Source organism: Cydia amplana, chromosome 7 (genome assembly GCF_948474715.1).
Source record: "Cydia amplana chromosome 7, ilCydAmpl1.1, whole genome shotgun sequence".
In the NCBI taxonomy this organism is placed as follows: Eukaryota; Metazoa; Arthropoda; class Insecta; order Lepidoptera; family Tortricidae; genus Cydia; species Cydia amplana.
The window spans coordinates 7,670,263-7,696,855 of record NC_086075.1 but is presented as its reverse complement, the minus strand read 5'-3'; the positions used below and the strand labels follow the sequence as shown (position 1 = coordinate 7,696,855).

Sequence of the window (26,593 nt, the reverse complement as noted above, 5' to 3'; positions counted from 1 at the left end):
GACAGGTGATAAAAATGCGACCGTGATAGCTGGTCTGATAGCGTTTACAACGGTGGGCTTATATTAATAACATAATTCCTAACTAGTTTACATTATGCAATCATAATCACCGTCCCCGTCATTGGAAAACTTAGAATTTATTGGGCGATACGGTTAACTATTAAATGAAATTTCAAATGTCACTTACTCGTATAATTTTTACATGCGTGGTGGGCAAATTAGAAACAGCTCAATTTGTATGAAGTTAAATCTGAGTTAAATTATATTGCTTAGGTAATCATACTATTTGCTGTACAGATCAAGTGAGAAAGGCTCCGCGACGGCAACATCGCATGACAAGTTGATTAACACATTCACTGCCAAGAAAATGGGCACTGAAAGTGTTAACACACTTAACACTTAGCCAACTGTCAGGTTGTTATGTTATAAATATATAGGATTACATTAAAAAAAATAGATTAAAAGAACAATCGATGTATTACTGCATAAAATCAAATTAGCGTTTAAAAATACAACATCAGATGCACAACATATAAACAAGTACACACGCATAAAATTAAATATCCTGGTTGATAATAGACAACAGCAGATCGTATCAGAAACACGAAGTTCCATCCAGAACTGGCTTTGCATATGTCGGTGTGAAGTCTGTTACTCAAGGGCCAAGATAGCACGAGTCGGTTAATATATACTTAATACAATTGTCGACACTGTTAACTGACTATCCGTAATCCGTATTACAAAGACGTAAGGTTCACAGATGCCCAGTTAAGTGCTGTTAGTACATGCGGATTTGCGGAACAGTGGGCCAAAGTAATTAACCTCATGAGCGCGGAAGACTAAATTACGTAATTACCCTACATCTTCTTATATTTCTGTGGCGTTAAGATCGTAACGTTTATGAGTTCAACACGTTGTCAAAAAATGCGCTGTATGAGGTTTAATTAATTTATTTTAATGTATGATATCAAAATTAATTACTAATATGTACTTACGAAACAAAGCAAAATCAAATAAAGACATTATAATCATCCTAATTAATACAGTCGTGATTATAACTATTCAATTACTGTACTTGAATATAAGTAAGTAATTTCACATAAATTAATACCAAATGCGTCATCACTATAATAATTACAACAAGCATCTATCTATGGGATCAATATTACAACAAATATCTCAATGTGCTCATACAATGCCATTTATCAATTTTAACACAACCTTTAAGCATTATAATATATTTGTAATCGAACTATTCTGCAGTGATTAAACAAAAAATATGTAAAAGTATTGTCATAACTATTTAAAATGGGTTCAAAATTGCGAGTTTTTTAGCATTAACACAGGAAAAATTAAATTACATAATTGTATGAATTGATGATTATCTAATAAAAATATGTATACATAAATATTATGTACATGATTATTAAGCAAATTTAAAATTTAGTCCGGTAACCTTCACATCACCTAACATTTCCAAAAATGTTATTTTTTCAACATCATGTTTCAATTGAAGGACATCTAAAAATGATCGATTTATATACATTTCCACAGTAGTTCTTCCATAGCCTCCTTGAAATTTGAATTCTAATAATACATCTGAGGAACCTGAAACAAAACAATCAAATTTAATTTTTCATTGTCATTGGCATTCATAGTTGATTCAGTGAACCTTTTGTCAACCTATGAAATAATTTTCGTTCAATCAGTTTATGGATAAGAATAAATGGGGGTCAGGCAATATTTTTGTTGTTATTCTAGTCTAGGGGATAACAGTAACATTGATTGTTAGAAAAAATGTGCAACTCAGTATGAATTACACATTTCTGAGATGATTAGTAGATATTAGCCTTTAAAGAAATAGTCTTAAAATTACAAAAGATGCCTGTTTGATGCTATATAATTCCATACAATGACTACGAGTATTTTGAAGTGTGATCCAGACAAACTGAAAACTTACACAATTAATAATTTCTTTATTATTATAATATTTGTGCCTGTTTTGCTAAATCAGCATTAAAAACAGTAGACATACCAGTTTGTCCTTTGGAATTAGGCAACGTTTATAATAAAATTAAAACATAAATACCTGACATCATACCATTGGCTTGGCCTTTAACCTGGTCAGATTCTGGAATGGCTTGCTGACCATTTTCTATGACTCTGACCGCTATTTCATTTCTCTGGAAATCACTATCTATTTGACAGGCAATATTATTATTGTCTGGCCACGGTGATCCCGTCAACAAATTGGCAGTGAATCTGGAAATAAGAAAAGTTTCCTTTTCAATGGTGTTTTATTTTGAATACTTAGATAGGTACATTATTTATCAGGCTGGTTTAAAAATTAAAAACCCTTTCAATTAGAAACAATATCTTTTAATGAAATTTTATCCTTTACAATAATTGAACATGTTGAAATCAAAACTTCATATAAAAAATATTTTTTAGACATGAATAGTGTTTGTTATTCATAAATGCTTGTCAAATCTAACAAGCCCTTGATAATAGTTTATCTTTATCCATCATTTCAAGACATTTGTGTTTGATAAAACAGGGACAAAATTTATCACTGGTTTGCTAAGTTGTATGAATAAAAGGGGCATTTTACACTTAAGTAAATTTACTACCTATGACTTGACCTAGAATTGATGAATGCATACCTGTTAGGATCATTGATAGTGCAAGAGACCTCCAAGGAATCTCCGTAGCTCAGCGCCCGCGGTATCACAAACATGTTTCTTTCTGTCGATCGCGCCGGCCGCAGGGGAACGCTCTCGCTGCCTCCATTCAACTGAGTGTCATATACGCCATCACCACGCCCATTTTCCACACCGCTTCTAAATCAATAATAACTAACTTTAGTCTCCAATATTATACAACAGATTACCTATTTTAAAATATCCCGGTCGGAAACTAGTAACAACTTATGAACAGCCGAGCTAACCTATCAGAGATATTGATTCAAGTGTCACTTATTAACCGTGTCCAACGTTATAAAGATAACAGCATTTACTATCAATTGTAACTTTATCTAATTTTATTTAACTTTATTTGACGTTCATAAGCGCATTGTAATTATGCCTACTTGAATAAACAATCTTTTATCTTATCTTATTTTTATTGAGGATAAACGCAGTCTTCATAAAATATGATTCACTTTCATACATTATTATTCATTTGTCGTCCAAAATAATAATAACATTGAAAAAAAAAATACAATTACACTGAATGACGTAACGTTGACATTGACATTTGGGTCACGTCTGGAAATTTTTGTAGCTGCGAGGAACGCATCTTTAAAAAGTTTGAGTTTGTAGTACTTTTTTACACGACAATATGGATTTTGCGGGTTTATATAAAATAACCATATGAATGAATAATCATTTTATATATTGATATTACCTATTAAGAAAATTACGGTGTCTGTCTATGTAGGTAGGCCTGTCATGTTTATCATAAAACTTCCGTCATGGCTACTTCCGTCTACCTGTCCATCTTTTTGTATCATGTATTGTTTGTTTTGTACCATATTGAAACAAGTTTATAATGTTTTTGTTTATAAAAATTAAAAATTAAAGGGGATAAGGTCGAAGAAATATTCACATCTAGTCTAGATGCCTACTAACTTTTTATGGGCGGGTTATTGACCGGGATTTTATATTAGGTACCTACCTACCGTTTAAAACACTACCCATTTAAAAAAGCCTTTCATCTCTTAAGATGCACTTGCTTTAAAAAGTTTTTAACAATAGAAAAGTAGGTAGAAGGTACTTGATATTGTGTTAAGATTATTTTAGTGATTATATTACGTTAAAATTTCAGTAAATTTAAATCCTGTGCGATCGATGTCGGGGGCATAGCTTGTTATTTAATAAAGTTGAAATTAGCCTAATTTATTCAAATTTTATTCCATACCCTGTCCAACAATCCCAGCACGCTTTCAACATCTTCAGACACTTGTTAACACTAAACTGCGAACCGAACTGATTTCAATACACGATAATAAATCAATGAAGAACGGTACAGTGCTTAAAATTCCAAGCCTAAAGATGGTTTCCATTAGCACGATGACGTAATATTGAAAATAAACAACACATGAAAACACCGCTGTTAACAGTTATCGCGTCATCTCACATACCCGCTTGCTCGTACTAGTCGTACTACGAGTTTAATACACTATCACTGCACGGTCAAATACACCTTTATTAAAAATGCTTTGTATATTCTTGGTATACAATGATGCTGTGACCAACTTCGCGCGTAGACACGCGCACCTCTCTTTACCTGATCATGATAACTAAAACTTACTAGGTTACTACATCGCTACCTTCGTTGTGAAAAACAAAGTTGATTTCGTGGTGACGAAATACAGCTGCGCGCTATTCACCTCTCTCGTAAGGTTTAAATTATAGTAATTTACTTGATCTAGGAGTTCTCCGTCCCTGACGACTTCGAATCCGTCAGTTTGTATGTTAAATAGTCGAGTGGGAGTAAGATGAATGGATTAGACGCGTTCTCTGTATGAAAGGCTATGCTATGAAATGGAACGGACGGTGAGACGGTACCGTAAACGTTTTTCAATGTGTGCTGTGTTCCGTGGTACAAACAAAGCGGGGTGTGGTGTGGGTTACATTCCAACACACACCAATACTTCTCCTAAATGTGAAACCGATCAATTTATATTTAGACATTACAATTCTCAATAAAAAGTCGTATCTACGTAGGTAGGTATGTTCACTGCATACGAACAGTAGTAGGTACATTTAAACTGTAAAAACAGTATAATAAATTTAGAATCTTGAGCGTAGTAAGGGACTCAAAAGCGCACGAGATGTAAATAACTTTGATCTCGTGTAGTTCACAAAACTTTTCACCTCAGCAGTGAGAACATATTAAAGAACCCGAAAAATGTATTCCTTCTTCATCACTTACCTATTCACTCATGTTTTCTTAAGATATACCAACAATTAAGTTTTCACCTCAGCAGCTCGAACAAGGGTACTTTGCTACTTAAAAACAGTGAGCGAAATCGCATTTTGCTCATTTTGTCTCACTCAGTGAGCAAAATGCGATTTTGCTCACTGTTTTTAAGTAGCAAAGTACCTACCCTTGTTCGAGCTGCTGAAGTGAAAAATAATTATCGTTCTATCAATTTTATTAACTTAACGCGAATATGCTTATATTCACCAATTGAAACAATAATATTAAAAGAAATATATTTAGCAAATTAAGTAGGTACCTACGTCATCAATCTGCAGAAACGTTCGTATAGAAATCCCCCTAAACAACATAAAGTTAGTAGTAGTAGTAGCTAGCTAGGTATGTCATTAATACGTACCCAATGTAAAATCTTGTAATACCTATTTATTAGAGATATATACCTACCTACTTACTTGTTGCGGGTTTAAGTTGTCACGTCAGATGGGATTAAAATTAGTTCTTCAATAAAAACAGGTTCACTTAGTAAGTATTCTCGTTTATTGAATCATTGCTGCGTAATAAAAAACACATTATCTTGATAATGTTAGAAATAAATAAACAATCATCATCATCGTTTACGTTTAACTTACTTGAAATTTGGTGCAGCTTCTCTTTTTGTCTTTGTTTTCATAAGTATCACCCAAACGCATAAAAGGTGCACACTGTTTCATTTATTTAATATATTTGCAAATGAATGTACTAGTTATTTATAACTATAACTAGCGACCCGCCCCGGCTTCACACGGGTTAACAAATTATACATAAACCTTCCTCTTGGATCACTCTATCTATTAAAAAACCACATCAAAATCCGTTACCTACTTTGAAAGATCTAAGCATACATAAGGACAGACAGCGGGAAGCGACTTTGTTTTATACTGTGTAGTGATACTGCATTTAATTCATTCATTCATTCATTCATTTATTTATTTCTTTAACAATAATACATTGTGTTAGAAAACTTATGAACTTACTTAATGCAGGGTACTTAACGTTTACACTACAAAATAAACCTACGTTAGTATATCAATCAATTGAGACCAATCAAGAAAAATGCGAGTTTCACATACTTAGAGGATAAGTGAAAAGTACCCGAATACGTTACTTGGGTGTTCGATTTATATTTTAACATTTTTAAATTACACACGATGAACAGCTTTACCTTTTTTTTTACTATACTTATACTAGAATAAATAATCACGTTTTACAACATTATCTTCCTACGAAATAAATTAATTTGACTAGGATTTAATACCATTTTCCTCAATTTATCCTATTTATATACAATACGAGGATTCATTATTTCTACATCATATTTATACAGACACTTATCCATATAAGTTGGTAAACCAGACGGTTATATAGAACAACTTTATACGAGTGAATGTAAATATTAAACTTAATAAAGGTAGGACATCAACATCATAGATTTCGGCCATTTTGGTACTTACTAAAGTTGGTAAGCCATAAGGCTATATAGAACAACATTAGAGTAATTATAATAGTAAGTAAACATAGCAATCCACAGTATACAGCTTTAAAAATCTGATTTTAAATCTGAAAGTAAACCCAACTTTAACATTCAGTTTTTGTCAACACTATACATAATTATTTATAACATGTACCAATTTGACCCATCGTTTTACCTATGAATCTGTATATATTGTCTACAAGAATATACATATTACATAAAATTTACTAGGAACATAGAGAGTACTAGGCAAATTAATAAATAAATCACAATTTTCAAAACAGTACGGTATTAGCCTTATTATCAGTTACTGCAGCGGTCGGCAACCTGCCGCCCGCGAGCCTCCCTGATGGCTATTTTGTATGTAATATTGACCAACCGACAATGTCTGATAAAGTCATAAATATTAACAAAGTACGGCCCGCGTCATTTTCGTTAACTACTATATGGCCCTTGGCTGCTAAAAGGTTGCCGACCGCTGAGTTACTGTATTGTATGGCAGTTATAGTGACGGATCTGTCATGGTGGCAATCTATACCATAACACGTGTACTGTTCTGTTATAAAGAGTTAGTTACCTACAGTTTGTCATTATTTTTCAAATTTCTGAGCAAGTGTAATTTCATACGTGCTTAAATTACTACTGATATTCGTGTTTAAATTCATATTCCAACTTTTTGATCTCCTCAATGCCTCCGACCGAAAAATGCTTTAGTTTATCAAAATCTGCCAGGTCGATTAAGGCGACGTCATGGTGGTTTCCATTTAGTTCCACTGTTAGAATAAGGCCATTTTCCCTGCGTCCAGCTGTGATACTTATTACGTGATCTATCATCTTTTCTGAAAACAAAGGAATTTCTTATAAATATTTTACCAAGTAGGTACTTCTCGTTTGTAAAATTGAGGAACCTACAAATAATAGTTGTTTATGTGACTGCTACATAATGAAATTATAGGTTTTAAAACACGAGTGTGGGTTTACGAAACGAACGATGTGAGTTTCATAATAGAATCACACGAGTGTTTTAATGCCTAATTACCTATGTACAGTTACATACCCTGCTTTATCTACACACATATTGTACGATCTGTTAGATCTGTATGCTCTATGATTTGTCCAGAAACCGCATGTTACGACCGCCATTGCAGCATTTGAGCACACAGTTTGCAATTGACATTTCATTTCGAATAAAACGTAATCTCGACTGATACTAGAAATGAGGTCCTTTATTTTTCAGTGGCGTTCGAAATTTGAAAATCGATGTTGAAGTTATTATTAGGTACGCAATAATAACATTTTCTCAGATTAAAAAATTGATCTAACAAAATAATTTATTTTTATGCTGGCCGTAATTTGCGGTTTTTGAACGTGTACCAGGTATGTGTGTAGGTAAAGTTTACTCTTTTGGTATCTCATCCCGAGATGATACCTAATAAATAAAGAAGCGTTAATCGCGATAATTACCTATTAAATAAAGAAGGATTTAAAAAGTTTGCTATAACATTTTACTTACGAGGTTCCGCCGATCTGCTGGTCCATTCCTGGTTCGGCATAACACAGATATGCTTCCCTTCGATGTTGTTGCTTATGCAATAATCTGGTATATGCTCGTTGTCGTCCTCCGCTTTGGGCAGCATTTTAACTTTCCTATAATAATTAACATAAGTGGTGTTAAACAGATATTCAATAACTAGTGTTTAGTTTTAATATTTCAGTACAGTACATGTTATATCAGTACAAGAAGTGAGACACGATAAAAACTTACAATTTATTACTTGTGCTGTCACTTGTAGAGACTGATACTGTTAAAGTCATAGTAAATCCTCCACGAGCCATAGGCGGTAGATCAAATTCGTTGTTATGGTGAGGGACGGATCTAATAAATAAAATTAAAACTTTCATTAAATTCAATAATAATAATCTATTTAATATCCAATTCTAACCATTAAAATGTCCTATAATATAATATATAGTAAAAAAAATATCGGTATAAATATTATTATTAAAGGGGCCCACAGATTACCAGTTCGCCGGACGATATCGGCCTGTCAGTTAAACGCAAAAGGTGACAGTTCCGAACAACTGACAGGCTGATATCGTCCGACGAACTGGTAATCTGTGGGCCCCTTTAGACACTGTTTTGAAAATAGGTAACGTAATTAAACAACCCTTTAATTTACTTCAAATTGCGAGCATAAAATTGCATAAACTTGACGAATAACAACATTTCTAAGGCTGTATTGTAATAATTGTGGCTTTCTTTAAAGAAGGGTCCTTATGCTTCATGTGCTGGACCCACCTACCTACTATACCTACTTAAATATTGAGTTCGAAACTTACCCTGACTCCGGTGTTGGTGCAGCATTAATTTGCGCAATTATTGCCATGCAAACAAAAAACACTGCAACTTCCATTGTCATAGTTGTATAAGTACACAAAACTAATAAAATATTGGGTTAACAGAATTGTCCTTAATGGACACTAAGTTAAACAAATGGAACAAATTAAAAGGCACCTATTATTAATTGCCACCAAATAATGGTTATGCTAATAGGACCATACTATTTTGAACCACTTTGTTAACTGGTGTTATTGTTTAATGAGCATCCTTTATATCGTATATTAATTGTGACTCAACTACGATTTACGTACATGTAGGGGACTCAGTTTGTTTTCTTTTCCCTTTAATTTGTTCATAGAATTCCCTCCATTCATGCATCTTCACCTTGGTGACATGCCTTAGGGTTCCATTAATGACCTCAATTTCACACCAAAAATGAGATCTTGATTAATGTAATCCTTTTTACAATATTTTATTTAACTCCCAATGTATAAGCTATTCTTTTAAAGGTGACGTTCGTATGGCGACTGCAACAGCTTTACTGCTGCGGCATTGCGACAGGAGGATATGGGAGATGTGACTGTGCAAGGAAACTCTTGCAAAATTGCGTGATCTCACTGTCGCATGCGGTCGCGATTACAACGTTCAGTCCGTTACTCATTTTATCAGGGAGATTGACAGTAAGATCACCCGCGTCAACGTTGCAGTCGCTATCCGAATGCAACCTTAAACCTATCATTCCTATCAGTACTTAGGTATATGCACCTTAATCAAACTTATGTAGAGATCACGTTTCTCTACAAAATTGTTAAACTTTGACGTTTTTTGGACGGAAACAAAAGTAGACAATTTAAGGTTCTTAATAGAAGAGAGCTTATTGGGGTATAAAGCGTACCTGATAATCCTTATCTCTTTGTTTTTAGGCGAATCCAACGTGTATACGTTGGGTACTATCGGAGCACATCGCGTGGTGACCACAAAACTTCCCTCCGTGGGCCGCACGAGAGAAGCGATGACAGCAGCAGGCAACACAACCACAAGACTTCTTGGCACCTTCCAAAAGGTACTCGTAATTTTATTACTGATCCTTTATTTTTATAAAGAGGATGTATGACAGAAGACTGACGAATTCGTAGGGCCTGAGAGAAACGAACGTTCGTTGAAGTCTTCTCTTTTCAAATTTTATAGTATACCTACATGGTGAAGAAGAATTGTACATTTGTACCTATAAAGCAGCGGTCGGCAACCTGCGGCCCGTGAACCTGTCACTTGCGGCCCGCGAGCCTCCCTGGCTATTTTGTATTTAATATTGACAAACGACAATGTCTGATATTAACAAAGTACGGCCCGCCTCAATTTCGATAACTACTATGTGGCCCTTGGCTGCTAAAAGGTTGCCGATCGCTGCTATAAAAAATTAAGTGAATCGATTTGCAAGTAGACATCCTTAATGCCTGCCTCACCCTCCGAAAACAAAGATTTAAACAATGAATTTTTCGATCCTCATACTTAGCTCTATAAAAATCTTGTTTAAATGTTTATCTACATAGTCCCATTTAGTCTACTTTCCTTGTATTCGAAACAAAAAGAAGTGTTTAATAACTGGGGTGAAAGCACCCAGATCTCTCTCACCCGTTCGAGCGGCAAGATGTAGTCATAAAGGGGTGCATTTTAATCTATAAACGTACCTATATTCGTATAAATTATGTCAGTTCGTTATCTTATTGATTCTGAAATAAACGGTACGGTAACTGTTTGTAAATGTACATATACAGTGTGTGGCCTATAACGCGGGCGAAAAATTAAAACGTAGATTCTACTCCTCAAACAATAAAACTTTTGTTCAACAACTTTTTGAAATTATGTAGTCTTAAAATTGTCCCTTTTTCAAATAAACTAAATAATATTTTCAATGTACTTTAAATTCCGTCTAATTGACATTGCGCGTCAGTCTTGTCACCGTACAGGCATAATCAATTTCGTAATACATTGCGTGTTCGATTAAATTTTAAAGTGTTTTAAAATACAAACCACAAGTTATTTTTAAAAGTCGCTGAACAAACATTGTCTAGTTTGAGGAGTAGAATCTACGTTTTAATTTTTCGCCCGCGTTATAGGCCACACACTGTAGATAACTATATTTTTTTCAAAAGTTAACATATTTATTACTTCACGTCATGCGGCAGGTAATTCCTATAGTATTTGACCTTGGGTATTTTTCACACCCTCAAATACGTCACTTAATGCGGTTAATCTTACTATGAATGAAGTATGACTGCAATTAGGCTGCCTATTTATCGGTAACCGAAAGGAACGTCAGCCAATTTATAATGTTGATGGTTATAATTGCTAAGTCCTATTCCAAAAAGGACGAAATCCATTGCTATGCATTGGTATGGAATCCATTGCTATGCTTATCGTACTTCCAGCCAGTCACTGGTTTATAAATAGGTTAGCAACACTTCGAGAATAGATAGATAAAATATAACACACTGCATGCCTCACATAAATTTACAAGCTCTATATGATACCATAGATTAATTTAGAACGGAATTCGGGTAGAAATATGTAAGCAATGTAGGTAGGTAGATTATGTTAAATTCTTTGGTAAACGTTCCTAAGTTTATGTGCACATTATTTAACACTGCGATTAGTTGCTACTCGAGATTTTTTGATTAGAACTCCTTAATCTGTTTAAATGATATGCATAATGGGATGGAAAAATTGGCAGAGCGCATTTCAAGACCGCTTATGAAGGTCAAGTGTAGATCACTCAGAATTGTTTAATTCGTCTATTAAAATGGTGACATCATTTGTGTTTTCAAATCAGGATCGCCAGAACCGTAGGGTTATGCACATACGGCTCCATGATCTGAACTAACTTTTTTAATGTATGTACTGAAACTTTTTGTAATTACCTATATAGATAGTCATTTGTTTTAGTTCAACTTGATTCCTTTCTTCATCCAAACGATGCGTATCGATATGTGTAAGATATCTAAATCTAATAATAGATTTGACTCATATTGGCAATGATGTGTGCAAAGCCGCAAAGGGAGGGTGCTCAAAATAGTCTACAAATGATGCTTCGTTTTACTGTCTAGACACAATTCAATTTTATGCGGATGACTTTACGACAACAGTAGGTACCGCGTTAAAGTATTTACGACACAGAAATGGACATTCACTCTACAAAACAGAGTAAACGTTCAAAACTGGTACCTACTGTTATTGATTTACGGCAGTGTTGGGCATTCAAGAATAAAATCATTATTTGAATAAGAAATCGTAGGAATAAAATCATCTCGATTTTATTCCCGTCAAAAATATTCAAATAATTTTGATCGGGAATAATTCGTATGAGAAAAAATTGAATGAGAATAACTTATTGTTAATCAAATAAATATAATCATGATTTTTATTCGAAATAATATTCCACGAATAAAAATGAAGTCTGGGTACCGTATAGGTACTAATTACGTATAGTTAGGTAGATGTAATATAGTACTTAGTCTCTTGTCTAACTTATACCTATTTTATGGAATAAAATCTTACAAATTGACTGTCGCATAGTTTCAGTATCCGTATTATTTCTAATTTAATAACCAAATCATTAGGTTCAATTTAGCTGGTCTAGGGGCCTAGCCAAGATGCCAATCGCTTGCGCTCCGACAACGAAGCGGTTTCTGTGTCTATCACTCTTACATATTAGTGCGATAGAGAGACAGAGATAGCGTTTCGTTGTCATAGCGCAGACCAGTGGCATGTTGGCTACGCACTCAAGGTGCCTAGCCAATATGCCAATTTTTGTTTTTAATTTAATAACCAAATTATTAGGTAAATTTAACTGTTCTGGGGAGGTCCCCAGGCATGTTGGCTAGGCTCCCAGAACAGCTACATTGTACCTAATGATTTGGTTATTAAATTAAAAACAAAAATTGTCATCTTGGCTAGGCACCTTGGGTGCGTAGCCAACATGCCAATCGTTTGCGCTACGGCAACGCTATCTCTGTCTCTCTATCGCACTAATATGTAAGAGTGATAGAGAGAGACTATACGCAACTCTACGGAGCGTTAACGTTTGGCATGTTGGCTAAGCACCCTGATCGGATGATAGAACTAGATAGACAGTGTATAGCGGAATTCTTTAATGGGTACTGTACCTAAACTAAAGTAACAAATATCAAATCAATCCGACTTTTAAATAGAAGGGTGAAAATCAACTTACAAAGTATAACCGACTGACCTACAGAAATTAACTTAATTCTAAATAACATTTTAATTGAATAAAACCTTATTTAGATTAGTCCCACTTCTAGAATAATTATTCCGTTTTTTATTCCGCATTTAAAATAAAAATCACATGATTTATTCACTTTAATTTTATTCTAAAATAAAAAAATATTCTAAAATCGATTTGAATAAGAATAAAATTTCTGTTTTTATTCTTATTCAAGTTAATTTTTGCCCAACTCTGATTTACGGCAGCGGTCGGCAACCTTTTAGCAGGCAAGGGCCACATAGTAGTTAACGAAGTTGACGCGGGCCGCACTTTGTTAATATTTATGGCTTTATCAGACATTGTCGTTTGCAATATTACATACAAAATGGCCAGGGAGGCTCGCGGGCCGCAAGTGACAGGTTCACGGGCCGCATGCGGCCCGCGGGCCGCAGGTTGCCGACCGCTGATTTATGGCATTAGTAGGTACCTACTTAGTAATTTGATTTTTATCAGCCGGCTAACGTGCAATAAATAATAAGTAGTAGGTATATGTACCTTCACTTCACAGTTAATAAGTCGTTTCATGCGTAGGTACGTAGGTCTGCAGTAGTTACACGAAACTGATTTTCAGGGCACGGAAAAAAATACCTAAAATAGAAAATTACAACAAAAAGTGACACCAGTACATAGGTAAGTTTTTAATAAAGAAGAGAGAGAGTTCACTGACATTAATATAAAATCGAGATCGGTACAAAGTACGTACATAACTAAAACAAACCAGCTCAGTAAAAAAAATTGGTACAAAACCACTATGTTAATTATTTTGTCACTTCAGAGTTCGGCACTGCGTTCGACTCATTGAAACAGTCTACATATATTGTTTGCCTAAGACATGCTTATTTTATGGGAGCTTTTAGTTAATCAGATGGGGTCCCATTGTTTCCCATAAAGTTATAAGTCATAATGTATTGTTTGTCATATTATCATTAGTCATAAAACTGAAACCTAACTTAACTTTACAAGATTTTCGTTAGGTTACCCTATAAATAGGTTAGGTTAGGTTTGTTTTATGGCAATCCTGAAAAGTGACGCGTTTCTGAACCAAATGAATAAGTCATAATACTCATCTTATGACTAACGAAATTTCGGGCAAACAATACATTATGGCTTAAAACTATTTGGGAAACAATAGAGACATTAGAGACCCTAATCGGATCCCGTGTCTGTTGCCAGGTGGAGTATGTGTTCCTCGTGGGCGTCGGAGGCGGCGTGCCTCACTACACCGACTACGAGCGCCACGTCCGGCTCGGAGACGTCGTGGTGTCCACCCCTGCGGCGGACCTGACTGACAAGTGAGTTATAGTTTGGCAAAGATAGTATGATTCTCTCATCATCATCATACTATCAAACTCATCATCACTACTCAGAATCATACTATCTTTGCCTTTCACTAGTACTAGCACCCAAAAGAAAAGGATGAGTATAGTTTTCCTTGTTCTAATTGGTTTGAGCAACTATACATCCATTATTCATCGGAAATATCACAACTCATGTGAGCTACGGTACGCAAACATTCATGGCTACATTTTGAAAAGAATTCAAACTCTGAATCGCTAAACCAGTTCCGTATAGGTAATTATCTAAACCGTTCTGAGAAATGCTACATGTAGAGAAGAACAGCCCGACATAGGCGACATGAACGAATACTACTTTGTCCAGAGACGTTTCATTTACGAATCACGCATGCTCGGTCGACAATCAGCACAAAATCTTCTGAATTGTTTCAATTTTTTATGTTATGTAATTATTCAGTTAGAAACATGCAGTTACTAGTAATGCCACTGGTTCATTATTGGATTTTGTACTGACAACTGCGCGAGTTGAGGTTTCAAAGAGAGCATCTGACACCAGCTCTTTCAATTGACCGGGCCTTTGTTTCATTTGACCCTCAAGGTAATGGTAAAATTACCTAAACATTATCGAAGGGTATTGTAAAACGCTTTTATAATTATGAAATTAACATCTATTTTGTCATTGTTTAGGTATATACCTATTACTTATATCCAAGTAACCTGGGTATAGTGAAAACCTCTTACAAAACAAATTAGATGAACTAGAGTGGAAAAAACGGTCAACAACGGTCCAATTAGTACGTATACTAAACTATTAATCTTAATACCTTTATAAATATACCTACAAATACCGGCAGCATTCTAATCAAATACATACTGAGTTAAATACTACGTAGGGTAAACCCATTCATCCTTCGAATACCTACCTTCTTTTCTGTCTGTTCGCGTCTTATTTCCTTCCTATTTTCATTCATCCGGTATTATACGCAGTTATGTAAAAGTTTGTCGTTGTAGGTACGTACTACATAATAAATTACGTAGAGGTAAAAACAAATAAACTCAAGTGAGGAAATGAATTCGTCATATGAGAAATATAACGTTTGAAGAATTTGCCGAACTGATTTTGGTTACAAATTTTTAACCGACAATTTACGAAACTGTTGAGTGGTATAAATTGCAAACGGACCATAATATAAAATATTTATTGTGATTTAGCAAAAAAAAGTCCACCAAATAAGTTTTGTCCGTCTGTAAAAACGCCGTTTGTTGCGGTAGGTCAACGTATACTTTTAAACCTACCCATTATTTATTAACACGAGCTATGTAGGTAATGCTTATCTTTAAAGAACGTGTCAAAAACGTAAAGGACTTGTGTGCTCATGGCGCAATAGGTACTTTATGCATACCTATGTGGTTATTCAGACATTCTACTTGACTTGTGTAAAGATAAACTAATTCTGAAATTGCAACGTTCAAGAATCACTACATCCACATTTGCAATGTCTCACAAGACAATCATTCTTTATACAATTTTATTACTTACAGTATATTATAATTCACTTTTTTGCTATCCGTACTTGACACCTTTTCAATGCTTTAAGTCTATCAGTAGTAGTAATTTAAGATGTAGAAATTGTGAATGCTTTCAATCAACATCTTCAGTAATCTTAACAGAGTGTCAAAGTGATAGCACTGATAGCATTCATTCCACTAGCCCTAACTCTCTTACCTTACCTAATAATGAGTCAAAAAGTCTGGCATGAGTGGCCGGGGAACACCGTGTTACACCATACCATAACACTGCAACTACTGCAAGTCACGTAGGTTATGCGTCACAGCAAACTGTTGAACTACAATTCACACCCAGCTCAGCAACCATAATAATACAAGAAGCCAACTCCTTTAATTAGAATGAAACGTCCACTTGAGTTGGTGAGTAAATTAGGTAACCTGAAAGGGCACCAAAGGCTAGTTATTTAAATGGGCCTGGAGAATAGGTACCTACTATTCCCACCCGGCTCTAAACCACGTAGAATAGAGATGGCTGTGTAGTGTATACGTGAGTTAGTGTATAGTAATATTAGTCATTAGTTCTACCTTTGAGGGAAAATTCAACCACGAACATACGTACGCATTTCATTGTAATTCCGCGCATGACATGCATGTTGACAATGTTGTGAATGAATGAATACACGAGCGATGGAATATCACACCTTTACTTATTTATACCGAAATATGCATTTGTACCAAAGGAAATATAATATCGATAAAGAATTTGGAAAGCTAGAGGTATGGTATATACCCTACCATACCAGGCATAACCGTCGTAACCTTTGGAAAAAGTCACCCAATTGTTTACTTACGTATTTTTGCTCAAAATTTCCAAATACAAACTGATATTACAATAGCCGTTCCGGCTTCTAATAGTTACCTACATCATGGGGTAGATATATGTAGTTTTACAAAAGAATTTAAGCATATAAGCAACTAAAATGCAATGCCTAATCGACGTAATGACGTTGACTGTCGTCGTTTATTATGAGTAACGCCGGTCTAACGCCTACTCACTAGACGCCGCATTATTTTACCATAATCTACTTCTCATTTGAATTTGTCTACCTACTTTATGAATCAGTCTGATTACGTTCGTTTCGTTAATTTTTGGACGTAAACTGAATTTAACGTTAGTTTTCTGTTTTTATCGCTCAGACGGTTAATGTTTATAATGTTTCCTTTCACAGGAGTGTTTACGTGTTCTGCGAGAAGGCAGAGCGCAACGAGAAAGGCGGTTGGGACTATGAAGTGAAACCATATAAACCTGACAGTTTCTTACTTCAAGATATCGCACTACGACTGATGAGATCGCACGCGCATTGGGACTCCTACGTCAATGAAGGTAGGTAATATTTTTAATAGGTAGGCAGGAGATGTTGTTCAGCGAGAGAGCGGGGCGTAACAATCCCGGTTGGGATCATGATACACCTGATACAAGCTTACTTAACAATTTCGTACTTTAAGATATCGCACTGCGGGCACTGCGGCTGATGCGGTCGCAGTCGCACGCTTCTTAGGATTCCTAAGCTAGGCAACATTTTCTATATACTCGGAAAAACACTCGCTCATAAATTACATACTTATTAATCTAATAGGAAACAGGAAGTAACTGCTTAATTTTATTACTATTTATAAAATATTACCTAATTTAACCGTCAGATATTACGTAAACTGGTTATAAAAGACATTAAATTCCAAGAAGGAACATAAATATAATTCAACTTCAGAATATTGAAACAATTTACGCACATGAAATTCTTGAAAATACCAAGTTCACACATTCCCGGTTGTAATGAAACAGTTTACCTAACAGGTAACAGGATGATTATTGGGTAAATTCACTGGGGTGAGTCAAAGGAAAGTGATATTGAAAAATAATCACGTGAGTCACATCTCTCGCAAAGTCTTCAACACACGTCAAAAGTTTAAACACACTATATTTAAATACACCACTGGAGTTTCAAGTTTTTATAGCCTACGGCACAGACAATCCAACCTCTAGACATAGCATAGACGCGCTACCCCCTCTGCCACACATGACGGTAGCGTTACTCCATCTTCGACTCAATCCCGTGCCGTGATTGGTCCGTGTCTTTGAACGGACCAATCACGGCAAGGGATTCGCTCACCTCGTCCCCTCGCACCCCCGGATTTTTGGCAGCATCGGTTTCATGAAAGAATTGGCCTAAGCTCAGTCTAGAAGTTGGATTGTCAGTGACCTACGGTGTCCACTGATTGCCAGCCGACCATCACGATCAGGGATGTTGCGAACATCCGCATCCGCATCCGCAACCGCGGAACATCCGCATTATTTTCAACATCCGCATCCGCATAAAATCGATGCGGAGCTTATGCGGATGCGGATGTTGAACAAGTCGGTACAGGAACGTCTTAGCGGCGGCGTAAGTGCTAGGTAATTTCGTCATTACCTATAACGAAATCGTCTGGATCCAGAAAAGTCGGCGAAGTTACTGTTTATTAAATATAACGCACCTATATTCTTGCTCAAATACTAAACGTTTGGTTTTTTTAATAAAAAAATACTAAAAATGTAATATTTGACGTTTTCTAAGTACCTAATCTTGACATCCGCATCCGCGGATGTGAGCCTTTAAAAATCCGCATCCGCATCCGCATCCGCGGATGTCAAAAAATCTGCATCCGCAATAGTGATGGGTAGGACATCAATTTAAAATGAGTTTGTATGAGTACCTCATTTTCTAAAATGAGGTGTTACAATGTCTTACTTCAAATGAGGTGAGGTACTAGCATATTTTCAGCGACGACTATTCCATTAATTCCAACGGCGACAAGAATATTTAATGTATATACATATTTATGTATTCATCACTTCCTTTATAAATAAATAAATAGTAACATTTAATTGGAGTGCAATTCTGGAGGTTAAGAATAGAAGTTTTAGGAGAAAGATAATTTTAGAATCAAGTAAAATGAATAGAGGAGTGAAGTAAGACATTTTTGCGGTACGAAGTACTGCGACAAATTAACAAAATGAGTGGTACAAATGAGGTGCCTCACGAGTGAGCGACTCAACACTAATCCGCAACATCCCTGATCACGATATGTTCATTATTTAACGACAAAATTATTCAAATGTCAGGCTTGGACCGACTGAGAGGAGTGCCAGGTCGCTGGGAGGCGCCCGTTGGTGGCTCGGACCGTCTCACCATGGACGTTGGCAACGGAGCCTTCATAGAGGTCTCACATCCCGCACCCAGCGGCGACCAAGTGTGAGTGACTGTGTTCCTACTGTTGCTGGTGTACGATATTTTCTAATGGCGCTGTTCGACGCTCGTGAATGGGTCAGGACCGCCTCATTATCGACATATGCCTTCATTAAGGTTTCGCACTTCCTAGGCGACGAATTATGACTCCCGGCCATGAATCTTGCGTCTTTCGGAATCTTCAGCAATAGTTAGAGGGTCAAAAGTTGGTTTTAACATATCTACCTATTAATAGGCTACATGACTAATTTTTTTTATGGTATCAATCGATCGGGTTTGTTTTTAGGATCAAATGTCTATATTTGACCCATTGCATTAAAGTAACACAAAAGTTAGAAATTGTAGTCAAAGTCCGACAGTCGCACTTCACTCGCGAAACGCCCTATACAAAACGGCCAGAGGCCGTGACGTCATCGCCCATCTTGTAGTATGGACAAAACAAGAAAATTGCGTTTTTGTCGGTGAAATATTGCGTTTATGTATATAGTTGCTATACAATATTTTTTTGGATGAAATGTAAGGAATCGAATGGTACCCTTACTTTAATCGTTTTTGGAAGTTAAAAAAAAAATTAAATTTTGAAACTTTCAGGTCCTGTAATTTTGTAATTTTTCAATATTTTATTTTAATATCCACAATATCGTGATAAATTGCTCATTTGCTATCTATCTTACTAGATTTTGTTATAAAATTCAACATGCGTCATCATCCCTATTATGACTCCCGGCCATGAATCTTGCAATAGTTAGAGGCAGGGATCGGAACCGGTTTTTTTCAAAAACTTAGAAATGAGGAGTAGTAGGATTCAGTTGTGTTTTTAGGTTACGACTTCGTATTATTTGTTTGCCCAATTAGAAATGAAGTAATTAGCAAAGAACGAAAAAATACCGTTTCCGTTCCCATACAAAAAATACCGGTATCCGATCCCTGGTTAGAGGGCCAAAAATGAGTTTGGCGTGTCTATCTTTTCTCGTCGCAGGGATCGCGGCGGTCTGCGCGTGCACTGCGCGCCGGTAGCGGGCGGGCGCGCGGTGTCGTGCGCGGGCGAGGCGCGCGCGGCGTTCGCGGCGCACGCGCGCGCGCGGGCCTACGACTGCGAGCTCGACGCCGTGCTCGACTCCGTCAAGGGCAACAGGAAGGACTGCTTCGTCTCCATCAGGGGTAAATAGACACTTGTTTACCGTTGTAAGGTTGTACGCGGGTGCGGGCGCGCACAGCTCTCCTGCGAGTTCAACTTTTTTATAAGAATATCTGGGAGACCGAAACATAATTATAAAAACTCGAAATAGCGCGTTTTCCCAGAGATAAAACCTAGCTAGATCGATTTTTCGCCCCCAAAAACCCCCATATAGCAAATTTCATCGAATAGTCTGGCGTTAAATTAAACACAAGTCGTCTCCTTCACGATTTTCGTAGACATCTCTTCTAAATACCTAAAACTGGTATGGATGTGTTCCTCGTGGTCTCTAGAATACGAATTGACCGGTTTTAGTTTATGGAGAGGGGGACGTGTCGATAAAAAGGGGGGGAATGTGGGCGGCCGACCAGCATTGATATTTGTTCACATCTTGAGTCCTATGGGACCGATCGGTTCGTTTCAGGTGTCGTTTGAAAGAGTATTAAACGTGCTATTATTGCTTCATAATAACTGTAGTCATAACTGTAGTCGTTTAGAAAATATTTTAAAATATATGATTTTTTACCGTGCATGGATGGCATAAGTACTGACAAAACATGCGTCTAACTCAATAAATTATAACTTTACCGCAATTAATGTTATTACAAAATATACGGGAAATTTTATGAGCTATCCAAAAATATAAGTTTTATTGCTTTATAATGTTGTACGAGGGGCGTTCAAAATATTCTCGGTATTAATATCTTACGACCTCTTCTAAAATTTCTTTCGTTACTGGCCGCTAAGGTTTATTCATTGACATTAAAAAAAAGTATAATTCGAACCGAGATAGTCTTTTGTTTTTCTGCAATTGCTGAACAAACATGAACATCCTGTGCCAATTGACAATGTTAACTAAATTAGAACATCGATGCGTGATAAAATTCTTGACAAAACAGGGTAAAAATCAAAAAACCATAAAAGAGGAAATGGATTGTGTTTACCGTGAGTCTGCTCCTTCTTTATCTACCATTCAAAAGTGGTCAAGCGAGTTTAAACGCGGAAGGGAGAGTATTGAAGATGACCCTAGACCTGGCCGGCCTGTAGTAGCTACTTCACAAGAAAATATTGATAAAGTGGAAAAACTTATATTGGAAGATGGTCGAGTGAAGGTAAAATCTATAGCACAAGTAACCAATCTCTCTATTGGTACCGTACATGATATTATACATGACCATCTTAATATGTCAAAAGTAAGTGCAAGATGGGTTCCGCGAATGCTGACTCGGCTTCAAAAAGACATGCGTGTAGCTTGTTGTTCCGATTTTATTGACCTGTGCGGTGAAAATCCTGATGAGGTGCTGCAAAGAATAGTTACTGGAGATGAAACCTGGGTTCATCATTATGACCCAGAGAGTAAACAAGAGTCCATGCAGTGGCACATTAAGGGTTCAGCTCATCCCAAGAAGTTCAAGGTCATCCCTTCAGCTGGCAAGGTCATGGCCACGATATTTTGGGATTGTGAAGGAGTATTACTAATCGATTATAAAGAAAAAGGTGTAAATATCACAGGACAGTACTACGCTAACATTCTATTTCAATTAAAGGATGTAATTAAAGAAAAGAGGCGAGGAAAGTTAACCAAAGGTATTCTACTTCTGCATGACAACGCCCCCGTCCATACTGCTCATATTGCCAAGGCAGCTATTGTTGAACGTGGGTTTAAAACTGTTACTCACCCACCGTATAGTCCGGACTTAGCCCTCAGCGACTTCTTTTTGCTCCCCAATCTTAAAAAGGATCTGCGTGGAAATAAATTTTCTGACGATGAAGCATTGAAGGCGGCAGTGGAGGAGCATTTTTACACGAAAGATAAAAAATATTTTTACGAGGGATTAAAAAAAATAATTGATCGATCTTTTAAGTGTATGAACATAGGGGGGGAGTATATTGAAAAATAAAAATATCAAACTTTTCGTACTTGTTTGTTTTCATTCTCATACCGAGAATATTTTGAATACCCCTCGTATAACTAAGTAATCATGAATTTTGTTCAGCATGGGTACTGTGCACCGTCACGTAAATGGAGCCCGGCCATCGTTGAGTTTTCATTATATTTCAGGTTCTATTTTTCTGATACATGGTGGATACCATTTGCAAGCATATTAAATTTTCTGTGAATACTCGATTGTTTGAAATCTGAGGCCCAAAATAACCATTTTAAAAATATTAAAGAAAATGTTTAATTTTTACCTTAGAGGTTTGCTTAGTGACTGAAATAATTTGAGAAAGAGATAATGTCGTAAATATAGCGTGAAATTTTTAGAGTAAAATGAGCAAACTATTTATTAACTTTCCAAAAATATTGTTTAGTTACCGTACAACTATAAACATATATGTAGGTATGCCAGGACCAATTTCGCCAAGCAAGCAAACACACGGCGCGGCGAGCGCCTGGTAGACCAGCAGCATTCTATTATTGTTTGACAGTAAATTTTATAATGTAGGTATCCAAAATGATAAAATATCGATATAAATGATGGTTTGTTTGTTTTGTTTTTTGATCACAGGAAACTTAAGTATAGTTTGACTCTTTTGACAAAAGCCCAGTTCTAGGTTCATAACATCGTTAAGTTCGTAGCTTTCATGATTGCAAAACCACTGCATATGAAGTACTTAATATCTGTGTTGTTATTTGACTCGCGCGTCTACACGTAAAACGTTTTCAAACCCACTCCGTAGTTAATAATTTAAAATCACCTTTTTAGTGAGATCTGAGGCTTGTGGCGTTAAAGAGATATTTGTCGCCGCACGCTCCAGGATGCAAAATAAGTGACTACTATTTGAGTAGCAGCGTATGTCCACATAATAATAATAACTATCCGTGAAGTCCGGTTTTAAGTATAGTAATAGTAAGATAAGGTCAATATTGAGTAAACTATCTATATTATATTTATTTACTATTTTATTTTACGGTCTAATTTATAGTTTTTGCTTACCTATTGATTCATTGGCGTTTGGCATTGTAGTTTTAGCTTGTAAGTATGACTCTATTGACAGTTATAAGATGTACTACGGTATTTAAATAACGCTCGTCTGTAACTACATGATCTTAGATCTATAATAGCGACTCATAACTTCTCTGTTCGACTGTAAGTCATACAAGAGAGTTAAGTAGCGATTGCGATATAAAAAGCTATAAGTAGAAGGCTTTATCACGCGTTTAGAACCTTAAGTGCAAATTGCAGATTATTACTCATATAGATGTTAAGGTTGTTCAATTCACTTTGAGCTATAAGCTATAATACTAGCAGCTTTACATGCAATATAGCGCCCAAAACAGCTACTGTAGATCTTAAATCTTTAGATGAACCTTTTAAACACTTTTATCTCACCAGAGCCTGTAAACTGTAAACTAAGACTATAGATGTAGCTATTCTAGAGCCAGGCTGTCTTTAGGTAAGAAAATAGGTGCTAAGTGTCGCCTAATTGTTTGTTGGGATTTATATGACGGTGCGCAGTGACCCATGCTGAACAAAATTCATTATTACATGGTTATATAATATCTTACACCAATAAATCTTATGTTTTTGGAAAGATAATGAAATGTCTCGTATATTTTGTAAATACATTAATTGCGATAAAGTTATAATTTATTAAGTTAGAACCATGTTTTAGCAGTACTTATGTGCATGCACGGTAAAAAATCATGTTTTCAATTATTTTGAAAATGACTAAAGTTATGACTACAGTTATTGAAAACCAATTATAGTACGTTTAATATTCTTTCAAATGGTATCTATCACGAACTGATCAATAAAATAAAACCCGAGAAATAATGAAAAGTTGACACCGATCTCCTGCCATTTACGTGACGGCGCTTAGTGACCCATGTTGAACAAAATTCGTAATTACTTGGTTATATAATATCATACACCAATAAAACTTATATTTTTGGAAAGCTAATGAAATTTCACGTACATTTTGTAAGAATATTATTGGAGTAAAGTTATAATTTATTGAGTTAGACGCATATTTTATCAGTACTTATGCCATCCATGCACGGTAAAAAAATCAAATATTTTAAAATATTTTGTAAATTACTAAAGTTATGACTACGGCTATTAGAAACCATTTATTGTACGTTTAATAACCTTTCAAATGGTACCTATCAGCAATTGATCAATAAAATAGAACCCGAGAAATAATGAAAAGTTTACGTCGGTCGCCCGCCATTTACGTGACGGTGCGTAGTGACCCATGCTGAACAAAATTCGTTATTAATTGGTTATATAATATCATACGCCAATAAAACTTATGTTTTTGGTAAGCTAATGAAATGTCTCGTATATTTTGTAATAAAATAATTGCGGTATTGTTGTAATTTATTGAGTTAGGCGCATATTTAATCAGTACTTATGCCATCCATGCACGGTATAAAATCAAATATTTTAAAATATTTTGTAAACGACTACAGTTATGACTACGGTTATTATGAAACAATAATAGCACGTTTAATACTCTTTCAAACGACACCTCACACGAACCGATCGGTCCCATAGGACTCAAGATGTGAACAAATATCAATAATGGTCGGCCGCCATCTTTGCCCCCCTTTTTTTCGACCCGTCCCCCACTCCATAAACTAAAACCGGTCATTTCGTATTCTAGAGATCACGAGGAACACATCCATACCAGTTTTAGGTATTTAGAAGAGATGTCGACGACTTTTCTCGAAACAGGCCGATTTCCACCTGTCTAGAAATCGTTAGGGCCGTTCCCGAGATCCCCGAAATACAGGGTGGATTTTCTTTTTGGGTTAGTGAGGGCAGCTACCAGATCCCGTGCTGCTACGAGAAAACGGTCTTAGAAGACCTTCCCTCGATTTTAAATTAATGAAGATTGGCTTTTACAGATTTTGGAAAAAACATACAGGGTGCGAGAAAAAGGACATTTTTGACAAACAAGATCCCCGAAATATATATACATATAAATAAATAAATATATAAATAAATAAATATGCAAGAATTGCTCGTTTAAAGGTATTAGATTATTTTAAGTTTTATATAGCATGTAGTTCTATTCTTTAGTTTGTATTTTATGTCCCAATAAATAATTTACTCCGTCGTGGGTTAAGAAAAGACATGATAATATATAGCTACAATCAGAAGGCAGTTACCCCTCCACACTGAAGAGTGTTTTCTTTGGACTGATTTTTTAAACGGTGATGTGGATTCCAATTTCAGAGCTAACCATAACTAATCATAAAGTAATATTCGCAAGATTAAGTAAAAGTAGGTATATCCCACCGAACAAAACTAGCTTTGTGAACTAACGTCTGTGCACACCTGCTTGTAATATACAGATCCTTATAAGATCATACCGCTTGCATGACGCGTACGTGCGCGGTTCCAACATTTTACCGCACGCACACGTAGCCGGTCTGCTCTAGCCTTTAATTGTCATTCATTTTGACATTTGACGACCAGTCTAGCCTAGTGGGTAGTGACCCTGCCTGTGAAGCCGCGGTCCTGGGTTCGAATCCCAGTAAGGGCATTTATTTGTGTGATGAGCACAGATATTTGTTCCCGAGTCATGGTTGTTTTCTATGTATTTAAGTATTTGTATATTATATATATCGTTGTCTAGTACCCACAACACAAGCCTTCTTGAGCTTACCGTGGGGCTTAGTCAATTTGTGTAAAAATGTCCATTAATATTTATTTATTTATCATAATTACAGGTATATCGGACTACCGCGACGGTACGCGCGGCAAGGAGTGGCAGCCTCACGCGGCGCTGGCCGCCGCCGCCGTCATGAAGGCCATCGTAGCTGCCATGGACCCACCGACGGACTAACCTAACTTTTACGATGAGTATACCCATAAGGCCCATTGTACCAACCATAACCGACGAACTTATTCCACTCAGTAAACTATAAAATTTCCCGTACAATACAATTTCGTGAATGTCCTGACTGACGGTGACAGACAATTTGGTGCAATCGAATCATAGTCGTACCCTCTTTATAAAGCCTAGCATACAGTCACACGTTACACCGCAGAATGGTATAAATGCATGAACTTTTGTGTGTCTTAACATTATATGAATCCTGGCAAGGTCGCCATGTGAGTGTGTTCCACAGACAAGACATCCTCTAGACTGAGCATAGTAACGCTACCCCCTCTGCCACTTATACGGTAGTTTTACTCCATCTTCGAGTCAATCCCGTGCCGTGATTGGTCCGTGTCTTTGAACGGACCAATCACGGCACGGGATTCGCTCACCTCGTCCCCCCGCACCCCCGT

General features: G+C 36.2%; 4 protein-coding genes across 8 annotated transcripts in view; 1 reads left to right on the top strand and 3 right to left on the bottom strand.

The window, feature by feature from the left end:
- LOC134649556 (uncharacterized) overlaps window positions 1-26,164 on the top strand; it is a 51,091-nt gene extending 24,927 nt beyond the window's left edge. For 2 of the 3 annotated variants that reach the window (XM_063504329.1, XM_063504331.1), the window contains 6 exons: window positions 9,719-9,858; window positions 14,251-14,369; window positions 17,111-17,265; window positions 19,045-19,174; window positions 20,148-20,329; window positions 26,029-26,158. In XM_063504329.1, the coding sequence (XP_063360399.1) occupies window positions 9,719-9,858; window positions 14,251-14,369; window positions 17,111-17,265; window positions 19,045-19,174; window positions 20,148-20,329; window positions 26,029-26,144 (842 nt within the window). In that variant the 3' untranslated portion in view covers window positions 26,145-26,158. Of the gene's footprint in view, window positions 1-9,718; window positions 9,859-14,250; window positions 14,370-17,110; window positions 17,266-19,044; window positions 19,175-20,147; window positions 20,330-26,028 lie in introns of all 3 variants that reach the window. The other variant, XM_063504330.1, reaches the window with a different exon arrangement.
- Window positions 1-26,593, bottom strand: part of LOC134649610 (thioredoxin domain-containing protein) — a 270,242-nt gene that overhangs the window by 35,607 nt on the left and 208,042 nt on the right. The window lies entirely within an intron of this gene.
- LOC134649632 (uncharacterized) lies at window positions 1,376-4,304 on the bottom strand. Of its 3 annotated transcripts, none has more exons than XM_063504470.1 (4): window positions 4,288-4,304; window positions 2,664-2,840; window positions 2,090-2,262; window positions 1,376-1,608 (listed from the first exon to the last, which is right to left on the bottom strand). In XM_063504470.1, the coding sequence occupies exons 1-4, from the start codon at window positions 4,293-4,295 to the stop codon at window positions 1,427-1,429; spliced, it is 540 nt and encodes a 179-aa protein (XP_063360540.1). In that variant the 5' UTR covers window positions 4,296-4,304; the 3' UTR covers window positions 1,376-1,426. The 3 variants fall into 3 exon arrangements, with proteins under 3 accessions (XP_063360540.1, XP_063360538.1, XP_063360539.1); XM_063504468.1 differs by lacking the exon at window positions 4,288-4,304 and adding an exon at window positions 3,919-4,102; XM_063504469.1 differs by lacking the exon at window positions 4,288-4,304 and adding an exon at window positions 3,919-4,102 and having other exon boundaries at window positions 2,102-2,262.
- On the bottom strand, window positions 7,074-9,364 carry LOC134649637 (uncharacterized). Its single transcript, XM_063504474.1, has 4 exons — window positions 8,795-9,364; window positions 8,220-8,330; window positions 7,968-8,101; window positions 7,074-7,293 (listed from the first exon to the last, which is right to left on the bottom strand). Exons 1-4 carry the CDS (start codon window positions 8,872-8,874, stop codon window positions 7,094-7,096), a joined length of 525 nt encoding a protein of 174 aa, XP_063360544.1. The 5' UTR covers window positions 8,875-9,364; the 3' UTR covers window positions 7,074-7,093.

Bases quoted from the DNA above. Each gene is read 5' to 3' on its own strand.
- LOC134649637 (XM_063504474.1), bottom strand. From the start codon at position 8,874: ATGACAATGGAAGTTGCAGTGTTTTTTGTTTGCATGGCAATAATTGCG. The intron at 8,102-8,219 runs GTAAGTTTTTAT...TAATTATTATAG, and splicing joins GACAGCACAAGTAATAAATT to GAAAGTTAAAATGCTGCCCA. The intron at 7,294-7,967 runs GTAAGTAAAATG...CTTTGTTTTCAG, and splicing joins CAGCAGATCGGCGGAACCTC to AAAAGATGATAGATCACGTA.
- LOC134649632 (XM_063504468.1), bottom strand. From the start codon at position 3,950: ATGTTGAAAGCGTGCTGGGATTGTTGGACAGG. The intron at 2,841-3,918 runs GTATGGAATAAA...TTATTGATTTAG, and splicing joins TGCTGGGATTGTTGGACAGG to AAGCGGTGTGGAAAATGGGC. The intron at 2,263-2,663 runs GTATGCATTCAT...TCTTATTTCCAG, and splicing joins ACTATCAATGATCCTAACAG to ATTCACTGCCAATTTGTTGA.